General features: G+C 55.6%; 1 protein-coding gene across 9 annotated transcripts in view; it reads left to right on the top strand.

The window, feature by feature from the left end:
* The window catches only part of LOXL2 (lysyl oxidase like 2), an 89,525-nt gene extending 76,475 nt beyond the window's left edge, over positions 1-13,050 (top strand). For 5 of the 9 annotated variants that reach the window (XM_070606834.1, XM_070606823.1, XM_070606814.1 and 2 more), the window contains 5 exons: positions 1,221-1,464; positions 6,955-7,070; positions 8,243-8,379; positions 11,287-11,398; positions 12,162-13,050. In XM_070606834.1, the coding sequence (XP_070462935.1) occupies positions 1,221-1,464; positions 6,955-7,070; positions 8,243-8,379; positions 11,287-11,398; positions 12,162-12,241 (689 nt within the window). In that variant the 3' untranslated portion in view covers positions 12,242-13,050. Of the gene's footprint in view, positions 1-1,220; positions 1,465-6,954; positions 7,071-8,242; positions 8,380-11,286; positions 11,399-11,965 lie in introns of all 9 variants that reach the window. The other 4 variants (XM_070606840.1, XM_070606831.1, XM_070606830.1 and 1 more) reach the window with 1 other exon arrangement.
* Positions 13,051-13,593: the final 543 nt, after the last annotated feature.

Below are 13,593 nucleotides of genomic sequence, written 5' to 3'. Positions count from 1 at the left end.
CTCTAGAGGCTGCCGGCCCCATCAGCTGCAGGTGTTTCTTGCGAACCTGCTGTGCCCCAGTGTAGCCGGGATGGAGAGGGCCGCAGACGAGCGGGGGTGCGCACGGCTCCCGGGAACTGGAGGGAAGCCAAGCTCACAGACCCACACTCCCTTCAGAAATTTACAAGCAACTTGTCAGGAAACAAGATGGATGGATCTTGTAAATGATTCATATACAACATTTGTGTGAATTGAAGTGTACTAGAAATGTTCAGTGGAATCTCACTTTTCAAGGCAAACTTACAGTTAATCCTTTTGAAAAGAAGCTAAACCTCTGATACAATAGTTTAGTAGATCTAGATTGTGGCCATGGGTAATTTTTTAAACACCTGCTGTGTGCAGTGTGCTAATTGAATACATCAAGCTTGTTTTAAAAGATGCACCTGGGGGGAAAGGCTCACATAGGTCAAGAGTGCCAGTGAAGACTGGGAGAACCTGTTAAGAAGGCCGTTAGGCACTACGCATGCGAGCCTCGCGAGGATGCAACCCTTCCTCCCGGCAGTTTCCCTTACAGGATAGAATCTAAAGAAATAATCAAGTTATACACACAGATTTGCTACAGGATGTTTGCCACAGCTTTATCTTTGTGAAAAATTCCAAGAACTGATGTATCTAAAAGTATGGGATAGGGTTATGAATTAAATATTATGTAGCCATGACATGAATGTTGCAACAGATATTTATTAACAAGGAAATATGTCAAGATATATTTTAAGTGAAACGGTATTAGCAGACTACAAATCTACATATGATACTACACATATTGGAAAATATATTTGTGTCATTCCCAGAGGAATCAGACCAAGGTATTAAGTGTTCTCTCTCTGGGTAGCACAATTTCATCGTTATTGTTTGCTTTTTATTGTGGAAAATCTCAAGCCACTCAAAGGTAAAGAGAAAAATATAATGAACTCTCACGTACCCATCGCCCAGACTGTCAACATTTTTGCCCCTCTGCACTGATAACTGCAGAGGTGTCCAGGAGGACTCTCAGAGAAGAAGAGAAATTTGGGGTAGCATTCCTCAAGGAAGATGACCTTGAGGGGGAGACCATGAGCCAGTTCCAGAAGGTGGCGCTAGGCAGGGCTAGGGTTTGTCCCAGCTCGGGAATCACAAGTAAAATACTTGGGAAGGGGTGGCGGGGTTTCATCTCGTTCCAACACCGTGTCTGCCCTCCCCAGCTGCCCCTGACCTGGTCCTCAATGCGGAGATTGTCCAGCAGAGCACCTACCTGGAGGACCGGCCCATGTTCATGCTCCAGTGCGCCATGGAGGAGAACTGCCTCTCGGCCTCGGCCGCCCAGACCAACCCCACCACCGGCTACCGGCGGCTTCTGCGCTTCTCCTCCCAGATCCACAACAATGGCCAGTCTGACTTCCGACCCAAGAACGGCCGCCATGCATGGATCTGGCATGACTGCCACAGGTAAGCCCTCCCTTCCATCACCACCAAACTGCCCTGGCCCGACATCCTGCAGGGTCCCGATGGGATTCAGAATCACATGGTCCAGGAGGCAGGCTTATCCTAAGATGGAGGGAGTTCGGTCTGCCTCACCGACCTTCCATGTTTACTGAAGCCGTTCCCCACTCCAGTTGCCCTGGCCCACCTCACCTTCCTGTCTTATCTCCAACACCCCTGCCATTAGGAAACAAACTTTGAGTACCTAATGCCCCTCCACTGACCTTTGGTCAATGGTTTTGTTTGTGTTCTGCAGGGTGCTTGGGGGTTCTGCAATTGTTGGACTCTGAGTTCATTCAGAAATCTATTTAAATACCAGGGTATATTTTAAATATCTGTAGGAAGACAGTGGGTGTGGAGACAAGAGGCCTAGGCCCAGGAGTCATGAGACCTGGTCTCCCAACCCAGCTGTACCTCTAACCAGCTGCATGAAGTTGGGCCAGCTGGGCCACATCACCCACGACCTGTAACGTCCCTTCCAGCCTTCAGTCTGTGGATCTGGTCCCAGTGCTATAAATTCCAGAAAAGAACAGAAGGAAACCCTAGAGCCAGCCCTAGCTGGAGCCAACGGCAGCTATCCTGCGCATCCCTCTGCCTTTCCTGTTTTTTTCTTTGCCTTGATTCTTACTCTAATCCAGACTCTGCTGTCCCTGCTTGTCACATTTTCCAGCTCAGACCTGAGCTGGCAGGTAGAGGGAACACACCTGTGGAAAGGAAGGGACGGTGGCCCCTGCTGTTCAACACGGCAGCAATCCTCCTGAGGCCACAGACTCCGGCCCCGCGAGTCCCCTTCTCTCTGCTCAGAACTCCTTCTACGCAAGAAAGCTTTTGCACTGGGTCCCTGCTTCTCAAAGTGAGGCCCGTGGGCTGGCAGCATCTGCCATCAGTGCTGAATCCCGAGCCGTGGCAGACCTTCGAGTCAGAATCCGAATTTTAACAGGATCGACAGGTTTCTGTGCACATCGAAGTCTGAGAAGCCCTGGGCTAGCAGATCGCTAGGTGTTCTTCCAGCCCCAAAATGTGGGGATCACTGTTGGGGGCACCAGAACTAGCGTGTATGGACCCCCTAAGTGCCAGGCACGTGGAACCCTCATTTCACGGGCAAGGGAACAGAGGCTCAGGGCTCCTGTGACGTGCCCAAGATAACACAAGCCGTGGTGGAGCAGGGGCCCCCACTCGGGCCGGTTCCGCTCCAAAGCGTGCATTTCCTGTTACCGCCACCAAATCTTCCTTAGACATCTGTCTCTGGCTTCTTCTTCCTGTCACACCTGTGGCCTAGTCACCTTCAAATCGGTTTTGGGATAGGGTTGTTCAACCGTTTTCAAAAGAAAGGACTATGATAGAATTTAGGGGTGCTGATTTTCCTTTATAATTATCTGTATGTGCTGAAAGTCATAATTAGCCAAAGAACTTTTGGTCTTTCTATGGAAGCATGTAAGTCTTCTGCAGGGCAGAAGTCAAAGACTACAATTAAAGTCCTGAGCACACTGGTGCCTGATTTCCTTTAGAGAACATGGGGTGGAAGCCCTGACACCGTGTGGCGGGGGGTCTGTAAGTAGACAGGAATGCATCTCTGCCCACAGATGGGGTCTGCCCGGACATCACATGGTAGGAGGCTCCATGTGGCATACACTTGCTCTCTGAGGAATGGTCTCTCCCCAGGAATACACATGGCGACATCATGGAAGTCTTTCTTCTAATCTGGAGCCCCAGGGACTCTGCTTTTCCTGTGGTCTGCTTTACTTCTTTGCTTACAGATGTTCCAATAAATGGTTTGGGAGGGATGGGTGGAAAAGAACGTGCTGGCTAAGCGTATGTCCCATCAGACCTCCCCTTCCTGGTCCATAACTGAGAACCTGTGACCATACATCCCAGGGAGCATAAGCGGGGCCCCCTGGCCTCCAGAGTCTTGGGGAATTCTTCAGGCTCTGTGGGAGGACCTTTCAACAGGACCCCTGGCCCCAATCCTCTGTTGGGTCCCTTCGGGAGTGTGATGAAACCTGGCCCTTCCTCCACTCCAAAGAATTATTTCTAGAAGATTTAACATCCTATGTCACAGATTTACAGACACACTAAAACTCATCTGTGGACCCACAGTTGAGAGCCCTGGCTCAAAGTCTTGTGAATGGGGACAAGGATCACTCCCTGTTCGATTGATGCAAGCTGAGGACCAGAGCTGTGTTCCTGGAAAGGTCTGAGATGAAACACAAAGATTGACCCCTCAGGAGCTTCCTCACCAGCCAGACAGTGGCGAATGCCTGGAGTTATTCCCTGTCGTATGCATTGTGCCCTTGGCTGATGATCTTGCTGAGGTCTTCCTCCTGCTTCTTGTGCCCCAGGGAGTTGGGGCCATACCTACGTAACTGGCCATCATGTCGTAGCTTTGACAGGGGCCAGACAAAGCTGGGCACAGATGCATACCAGGGCACGGAGCAGCTCTGTCCCTCCTGGTTCGTGACTCCTGCTGTGTCCCAGGGCCTGGCCCTCCCACCTCAGGGAAACCACAGGAGAGGCTCTGGGACAGGCAGAAGCCCTGGATGTCCGCTTCCATGGTGGACAGCCAGCACCAATGCAGCCCTCCGAGTCAGGGATGGCAGTGCTACCAAGGGGAGACCTTCATTCATTCTGCCCTGCCTCTCCCATGTGCAGAGCAGCCCCCATGTTGGGTCCAAGCCCCACAGATGTGATATGGCCTCTGTGAGCCAATTTTAGGCCCTCATCGCACCTGTGGGTCTTTGTTCCGGCCAGGGGACTGCCTAACACGTACAGAAGGCATGTGGAAGGCAGGGTGGAGCAAGCGGAAGGGCCCCTGCCCTTTGTAGCAGCACCTCCTGAGACTGGAACACACCCCCAGTGTTCTCTGAAATGGGGACAGGAGCATTGGCCCAACCACAGCTGAGCACCGGCCAGGACTGTCCACTCTGGAGGCCAGGGGATGTGTGGCTGGTGTGGCACAGGAGGAGGAGTGAAACATCTCCTCCATGGTGGGCATGGATTCTCTGACTGGGAGTTTCACTTGGGCCCCCAATGACCTAGGATAACCAAGAGCGTACCCAAACCTCTCGTCTTTCTCTGGACTGGCTGTGTCTGTCGTCCGAGTGGGCGTCTGGAACCTCCTTCCTCAGCTAGGACTGTGTCTCAGGATAGGAGGTAGAAGGCGTCCTGCCTTCACTGCAATGGCCTCCATCAAGTGTCAGGTTATTCTCACTCCCCTTTGCATTCTGGAATTTCTTTCCACGTAGGAGTTTTTCCATCTCTACCTCATGGATCAGGCCCCCTCTTCTACTTCCAAAGGTCAGGACACCTCAGCCTGGAAAGAGGAAGGATGCCCCCATCACCAGGACGCACCCTCCCACCTTCCCCGCAGCCCCATTCTGTATTGCTGGGCTATGTGTGGGGGTGGTGGAGGTGGGTGCCCCTGGGCTCCACAGCCCGCTGGCTGGCCCAGGGATGATGTCCACATAAGCCGGGGAGGTAAAGCGGAGAGGCCGCAGGACCGCAGCTGGCCAGAGTTGGGAGGCTCCAAACCAGCTGTTTCCCTGCCCGTCTTCTCAGGGGAAAAGCTGAAGAGCAGGAAAGACTCTTACATCAAGTCTGCAGGAAGCCGGGGAGCGGGAGAGGGCCAGCCTGACAGCCGCCCATCTGTGGACTCCGTCTGAATTTTGTTTAGACAACGGAACATAAACCATTTCTCTTCAGTCCCTCCAGCCGGTAAACATGGCAACATAAGCCCCTCTCTGAAAGATGCAGACATGTTTTAGGCAGTGAGTCAGACCTCATGTCTCATCTTGCTCCTTCAAGAAGCCAAAATAGACTCTTTCAAAGTCGTGGCTTCAGCGGCCACAAAACGCGTCCTTGTGAGTGTTCTCAGGGGCCTCTGGCCAGCACCCTTTTACCCAGAAGCATGAGTGACCTGGGAAAAGCCCAACTTAGGAACTTCTGACGTTATTTTTAGGATAAGCAAACACAGGAGGAAAGGAAAAAGAGCCTCTAACTTCCTCTCAGAAAACCTATCCTTGTGATTCCCCTCTTCCTGTGTCCTCTGCTGCCCGTGTTCCAGCGGACGGAGCCCGAGGCCAACAGCACAAGGCCTGGGAGGCGAGGAAGCCATTGTCAGTTAGGAATAATAGTAGGTAGGAATGGTGGTGGTGGTGGAGTAATAAAAATACTACTCCTGTTACTGCTGGGAGTAGTAGTAATAATGAGAGAGTTCACAGGTACCAAGAACTCTCTGTTAGAAGCCCCTTGTTAGATGTTTCTGCGACTTCTGTTCGGTCCCAGCGTTCCCCTGAGAGCGGGCCATGTGGCCTTGCCCTCTTCCCCGAGGAGGAGGCTCAGGTCACAGGTAAACAAAAGAAGAGATTCTGCTCCCCATTCCCTAGTACCTTGTTCTTCTGTGTCCCCATTTTCCAGATGTCCCTGTCATGACATCGAGCGTGTTCGAATAGTTGGGGACGCTCCTGATACACACGTTGCCGCTTGGGATGGGCCAGGCCAGCTGAGGGCTGCAGGAAGGCCCTGCGGCAGCACACGGCAGCCATGTCCCTCCTGGTTTATTCTGAACCAAATACATCACCTTCCAAGCATCTGCATCTGTTCTCAATTCCTCCCAAGCGAGGAGATGAGACACCATTGTGTAAACAGGCACCGAGCAGGGGCAGCCCGGGGCACAGCTCTCTGCCGCTCCCTTCCAGAGCCCACAGGGACGCCCTGCATCTCCGTCCCAGAACTCACTGCTCCTTCCAGGGGGCTCCAGAGCAGTCTTTCTCCCTCCTTCTTCCTTTGCTCAGTGCAAGGAGCACAGCTCCAGGCTGTAGGCGGCTGAGGTCGCTGAAGCCTCAGCTCCTGGTCCCGCCTCCTGCCCGTCTGTCCCTGGGGACATGAGTCCTGCTCAGGACACAGGCCCCGCTCATTAGTGCCTGCTCTTCCCGCCCCTCCACTTACCCTCCCCCTTTCTGTTCTTCCTCCCTCTCTACCATGTTCCCACTTTAAAAAGTTTTCAAAAGACATCAAAAAGTGACTTTTATTAGTCTATGGAAAGTATACCCAAAAGGAATGGGCTGTGGGAGCCACATTAGTGCCCAGGGGGTTTACTGAAAGCACTTAGGAAAAATAGCTTAGTTTATTGAGCTGCTTGTACCCCAGGCCTGTGCGCGTCAGTTGCTCTCACTGGTTCCCACCACACCCCAGGCGTACGGACGTTATCAGTCCCACTTAGCTGATGAGAGACATGAGGTGGGGCAGCCCCGCTCTGGAGCCCACTCCTGTAAGCACCACCGTTCCTGGCTTTCACTTCCATCCTCCCTGTCCTCATGCCCTGTCGCCCACTTCTTTCCCAACTGCCACCCCTTCAGACCACACGACTCAAGGTGTTCCCAGAGGCAAATCGCCAGCTGGGCAGCTGCTTGCAGGGGGCAGTGGCTCCAGAAACTGACTGCCAGGCCCTCTCTCCTCCAGGCACTACCACAGCATGGAAGTGTTCACCCACTATGACCTGCTGAACCTCAATGGCACCAAGGTGGCAGAGGGCCACAAAGCCAGCTTCTGCTTGGAGGACACGGAATGTGAAGGAGGTGACTTTGTGTGGGGGTGGGGAGCTTCAGAGGGACTCAGATGCTCCCACGGCTGTGATCACCTGGCCCAGAGCCCAGGCCTGACGCTGGACTCTGTCACTCTGGCCACTGCTGATTCTCCACATGACCTTTCTCCACTGGGTCTCCCATGGCAATGACTTGGGGCTGAGGGTATGGGCAAGGCCTGGCTCTAAAGGCGCCTGGCTCCCCCAGAGTTATGCTGACGGCACTGGGGGTCCATATGGCTCCTGGGTGAGACCCAAACCCTTGGATGTGACACACAGTCCCCTCCCACTCTGGCTGCCACCACCTCTCTGTGTCACGGTGCCAAGTGCCCATGCCCCACAGGCTCTGGCCCTGCCAGTCCAAGCTCCAGCGACCCCCTCTGAGGTTCCCAGACTCTCTCGACTCCCCCAGGCAGAGAGTACTCTGCTCCCACCGCCAGTAGGCCGCCACATGTGCCCTGTGATCACCTGTGGGTGCCCTGCCGTCCTGCGCTTCTGGTCCCTTCAAGGGGAGACACGGTGACTCTTCTGGTGTACTCTGTGCCTAGAGTAGTGCCTGGGCACGGGAGCCTCTCAACAACTGAGTTAGTCCCTCACGTGGCCTGCCACTGACGTGCCACAAACTCACACAGCAAATAGGTTTTGAGCACCTACTATGGACCGGACAAGGGGCTGACCCAGTAAGAGTCAGAGAGACGAACCAGACCCGAGCCCACAGCCAAGTGCGAATTCTTCAGAGGGAGACAAGATGACCCCCACACTAAGCTAAACAATGGACACTGGAGCTTTCCCAGATATGCACGTGCTTCATTCCCAGGCTAATGATTCCTCAGAAAGGCCAGGGTGAGCCAGAGTGGCCAAGGAGGGCTTCATGGAGGAGGGGAACTTGGCTGGGCCTGAAGAGGGGGATGGGATGTGGGTAGGGGATTGAGTGAGGGATTCCACTGAACGAGAGCAGATGGGGCGCCAAGCCCAGATGAAGCAGAGGTAGGGGTCTTGGGGGAAGGAAGAGAGATGCTGAGGGGGGGGACATCACCCACTCAGCAGGGCTTCTCAGGGCCCTTTGTGGAGAAGGCGGCGCAGGGGGCAGAGGAAGATGCTTCGGGCCGCGGGGCCTTGGATGCCGTGGATGCCTGGTGACCGGCTTCCCTCTGCCCCTGCCTGCAGACATCCAGAAGAGTTACGAGTGTGCCAACTTTGGCGAGCAGGGCATCACCATGGGCTGCTGGGACATGTACCGCCATGACATTGACTGTCAGTGGGTCGACATCACTGACGTGCCCCCTGGAGACTACCTGTTTCAGGTGAGGAGTGTGGGAAGGGGTTCCAGGCCCCTGCTGATGGGAGGAGGGGTCTTCTCCCCAGCAAGAGGGGAGCAGCCTCCTTCCTGTTGGTGCCCAAGCACAACTCGTGCATGGAGGCTAGGCTGTCGGAAGTGCGGGAGCGCCACTCCCAGGGCCCTCACGGTCAGTCAGGCTACCTGAGTCTGGGGGACCTGCGGGCCAGGGGGATCTGCAGCCCTCCTGAGACGCTCACACCCTGTCCAGCTAACACCCAGGGCTGACAAGTCAAAGTGCAGCTGCAGGCCAGGAAAGTGTTCCACAGAGGCAAGCTGTGGAGCCGTGCTCTCACAGCACCCCGGTTTCTCCCAGGGCCCTCACCCTGCCTCGGTTGTGCTGTCGAGGCTGAACGCAATCTCATAAAGAGCTGTTCCCTCGCAAGTGTTTGTGACTTGCCTCTCCCAAAAAAGTTTGCCTCATAAAAGAGGATCTGCAGAGGGGACATTTCTCCCACGTCGTCGTGCAAACAGCTGCAGGCTCCAGCCAGGGCCCAACTGGTGGGGGAGGCGGGGCGCCACGTTCCCAGGGCTCCCCCTGCTGGTGCCCAGGTGCGCTCCTGCCTACCACCCTCTCATTTCTCCCACATGTCCACCCATCCTGCTTCCAAGCTTGCCCTGTTGGGTGGCAAAGTGGCTGACCAGAAATGTGTCATTCTGCCTTGAAAGCTTTCCCAAGGGGACATTCAGCCAGCCGAGGGCTTGGTCTATGGTCCCCACCCCGTAGACAGCCCTGGGAAGAAGGAACACCTGCAGAGAAGGGACCACAGAGGGGCTCTGAACGTTTCCCTGGGCAATTCCAGAGGCTGGAAATCAGACAGCCAAGCGCTTTTCCACCCAGAAGCCCAGAACCGCAGACTTGGAGAGCCCAACCAGAGCAGACTGCTCTTTAGTTCACAGTGAATGCCTGTGTCTCTGTGCACGCACGCTCTGCAGGGTGGTGTATGCCTGAGGTTTGCTATCGCTCTGCTGAGTGAGTGTATCGTCGCGTATTCTGACAAATACCATCTATTTAAATAACTATGCTCATTGAAGATAGACACGGGGCCAGGCCCTGCCTAGGCCTGTGAATGCATGGTCTGTGTAATCCCCCAGGGAAGGGCATACCATGACCTCATTTTACAGCCAGGCAAACCCAGCTCACGTCACGATACTCAATGTGCTGTGTTCTCCACTCCTAAACTATACCGTTAGCAAATCAACTCATTAGGGGCAGGTTAGCACCTCTGATTAATGGAAGAGACTACTTGCCTTGGCATAGACGTGCGAGAGCCCTGGCCTGGGATTCACTTCCCCCTCCGTTCCCACGTGACCCAAGCGCAGCCATCAGTCATGCTGCCCGCGACAGAGAAAGCCAGTGAGGGGGACGTGCATTACAGGAGCAGGGCCTGTGCCACAGGCTGGCGGCAGGGTTCAGTGGCTTACAGGTTCCTGGCGGCCTTGCTTTATCCTCGTTCTCACCATTTCCTGGATTCACAGCAGATTGTTTTTCTAAGAAACTAAAGCCACTTCCCGCAGATCCTCACAGGATCCAGAACTGCAGAATCTGAGAGTGAGACGGGGCTGTGGAGACCCCATATTTCAGCACCCCCCCCCCGGCCCCCAGCTGACCCGGAGAGCCGTGCTGCCCTCCCTGCAGGGATGCCCAGCTGGGCCCCGTGGGGGCGGCTGTCGGTGGGCAAGGAGCCGCGTGGGCCTCAGTGTGTGGTTTGTTTGAACACTGTGCAGCATGGCGGAGGGCAGGGGACAGCTAAGACTGTTGGGTAGAAATCAAAGACAAGTAAGACCCCCTAGAGTGGGACATTTACCCACCTTAGCTGAAGAGACGGGGTAACAGCAGGACACAGCCTAGGGCCCCCGAACGGCCGCGCTGGGCCAGGACACAGGTTGGGCCCGTGCTGGCCTGTCTCCCACAGCGTGTCTTTGGGAGGCCCAGCAGGGACATGGCCCTGCTAAAGGGTCAGATCCAGGCCCTTCTGGAGGGAGAGGTCCTGAGGGCCCCAAACCTGGACGCTGTCCCTCCCCATCACCACTGCCCTGGGGCAGCTCTGCCCCTGTCCCCCCATAGGGCCACAGCCCTTCTGCAGGTGCGGTCCTGAGGGAGGGGCTCACTTGTGTCTGTCCTCGTTACCGTCACCCACAGTCCCAGGTGCAGCTTTTGCCCCTCCCCCTCCCTCCCCTTTGTCTTTTCTTCTGGGTTCCTCACCGCAAATCTCCCTTTACTGTCCGCTCACTCACAGGACTATCCTTCCTATTCCTGCTCCCTTGGGCTATGCCCTCTTAGCTGGGGCAATGCACAGGAAGGGGGTACAAGGCAGGGCGCAGTCTCCCCCAGAGCCCTGGACTCTGGGCCCGAGCAGGAGGGGCTTGAGGATCACCCAGAGCAACGCCAAGACCCGGAGAGCGGAAGGTTCGGTCCACAGTCACACCGCCAGGAGCAGCAGCATCGCCAAGGCCCAGGGCGCCATCCTCCCACTTCCCACACCACCCAGTCCTTGTCCCCACCCCGCCCAGCAAGTCCTGCTCCCCAGCTCCTGTCTAGTTCCCATCAACAGCCTGTTCTGTGGCCTCCCCAGGCCCCAACTCCTGCCTCTCTGCCAACCTCAAGCCTCCCAGGGCACCCAGGAGAGGGTAACCCCTTCTGGAGGCCGGCTCTTGGTAGGGGTGTGTGTGAATTACACGAGACAGACAGACAGGTGCATGGAGGTCTCACTCCTTTGGGCCTTGCCCCTCTCTGCCTCCCTGACCTTACCTCTGGCTGTCCTGCCCCCAGCTGCTCCTGGAGCACAGCCCCTGCCATGCTCCCTTTTGTGAGCCATCCCGGCTCTGGGGCCAGGGCGGGACTCAGCAGCCCCCTCGACCTGCTCTCCCCCAGGTTGTCATTAACCCCTACTACGAGGTTGCCGAGTCTGACTTCACCAACAACATCATGAAGTGCAGGGCCCGCTACGACGGCCACCGCATCTGGATGTACAACTGCCACATAGGTAAGGCCCCCGGCACTCCAGGGGGCACTGCACCCTCAGGGCTGCCCCCCAGGCCTGCCAGGGCCCCTGCAGGAGACAGGCAAGAGCTGTCCTGCTTTCTCAAGGAAGCAGAGCAGCTTCCTCGTCTGGGTAAAGAGCTCGGGGGTGGGGCCAGCCTCGCATCTCCACATGCAGGAGGGACGCTGTGGACACACACAGCCTGGATGGAGACTGGGTTTTCACAGCCAGCTCTGGCCAAAGAGAGAGGGCAGTATAGAACCAGCCAGCCCAGACCCCAAAGCTATTTAAGGGCTGGAGCTGAGGCCACCACCTCATTATGCATGTGACCTCAAAAACACGGGCATCAGCAATTTGTGGGCTCTCTGTATCACTGTCCTCTGTTGAGAACTAGAAGCTAGTGAACCACTGGCTTCTGGTCACCCATCAAGGAACTTCCCTGCTTCACACAGCCTGGGGACAAGAGGGGAAGCAGTGCTCTCTTCTACAGGAAGAGCGGTGGCCCTTACCCTTGGTGAAGGCAAAAACTAAATGCACTATATTACTCACTCCTCCGCCCAACCTTGACAGAGCACACGACGCGTGCCTGGCCGGAGAGACGACCAGCACCTAGTTGCTGCCCTGGTGGCGTCACATAGAGATGGCCCCTGCAGGCCACCTGGTGGAGGGCGCTGGCTCCAGGGCCCCTGAGGCCGACCGCTCCCGCCTGGGTGAGGGGGTTGCATCCAGTTTGCCAAACTCTGTCCCCCTGCTGCCCACCCCTCAGGTGGTTCCTTCAGCGAAGAGACAGAAAGAAAGTTTGAACACTTCAGTGGACTCATAAATAACCAGCTCTCCTCGCGGTAAAGCAGTCTCCGTGGTCACCTCGTGCCTTTGGGCCACAGCGCAGCCTCCCCAACAACTGTGACCCATCGCCACACTCCCCCTACCCAGCCCAACCCCTGCCCCATCTCGACCCCTGAAGCCATGTCCAAACTCAGGAGGAAGGGCTGTTCCTGATGCTGGAGCCTGGGAAGGCCTCTGGGGTGGGGCTCATCCACAGGGCTGTGGGAGCATTGCCAACAGCCACTTGTCCGGGACCCCAGGGGCACAGGGTGTCATCCATCCAAACCACACTCCACCCTGAGTCTGACACCTCCCCGCTCAGCTCACCACAGACGACGTGGGGCCATTTTCTTCTCAAGTTACATTGGCAGTGTGACCATAACCCAAGGTCAGGCCGAATCCCATTTTTCCTCTTAGGTTGTCTCCAGCCAACCTGAGTATCTAGACCTCTAAACAAAGTCCTTGCTTCTACTCACACATGTAAACAATGCTGCCTCGTGCTCTCTGAGTGGGGAGTTCAGTCGGTGCTTCTCCCGCAGCCCGCCCCCCATCCTCTTATTTTTAAGATACTGTTATTCTATTTTCACAGACTTTGAAACACAAAGTAATTTAGTGGCATTTAATATTGGGCATCTGGGCCTTTGAAAGTATAACTCAAAAGAAAATCCACCTTACCTGTGTGAGTGGCTCATCTTTGTTGCTCCAATTCTGTGGATTACTGATTCAGAGGTGCTGCAACCAAGGTCCTGTGACGAGGACGCTCACCCAACGCCTTGTGTCATCAGGGACGCTTACACATACTTGAAACTTTGAATAAAAGGTTTATGACACGTGTCTGCGTTTCACTGGGGCCTCTGCACCTGCCTGAGCCACAGGTTTCATGTGGTCGCACACTCGGGCCCCTCCTGCAGAGCTGGGCTCTGGGCTGCCTTCAGTGCACCTCCAAAGGAGCAACTCCTGCTCTGAGAGCACAGCCCAAGGAGATCACAAAAACCAACAAAAACACAAGTCACAGCCTTTCTAGAACTCTCATTTTTTACTGAATTTGTCGGGGTGCAGCAGTTGTTAGGACCAGAGGGGACTTCTCGATTTAAACTCTCAGGAGGCTTAAAAAAAAAGGGCGGTGCTGGGCGGGGCTCCGAGGGAGGGGGCAGCGATGGTGAGCACTCGGGTTGGCAGACAGGGCTCAGAGCCCTTCCCAGCGCAGCGAGGCGGGGCCGAGGAGCCAGTGCTCTCACAAGACACGGGGGCTCCCACTTGTGTCGAGTGTGCTACGGCCCAGCAAATCAGAGGGGGCCCCAACATCCTCAAAGTGCTGGGTGGGACCACCTCAGCACTAATTCCACCTAAACCAGAAAAATGAGCACGCTGGG

This window comes from Equus przewalskii, chromosome 2 (genome assembly GCF_037783145.1).
Source record: "Equus przewalskii isolate Varuska chromosome 2, EquPr2, whole genome shotgun sequence".
In the NCBI taxonomy this organism is placed as follows: Eukaryota; Metazoa; Chordata; class Mammalia; order Perissodactyla; family Equidae; genus Equus; species Equus przewalskii.
Note: the sequence above shows the minus strand (reverse complement) of the source record. Positions and strands in the feature narration are given on the sequence as shown.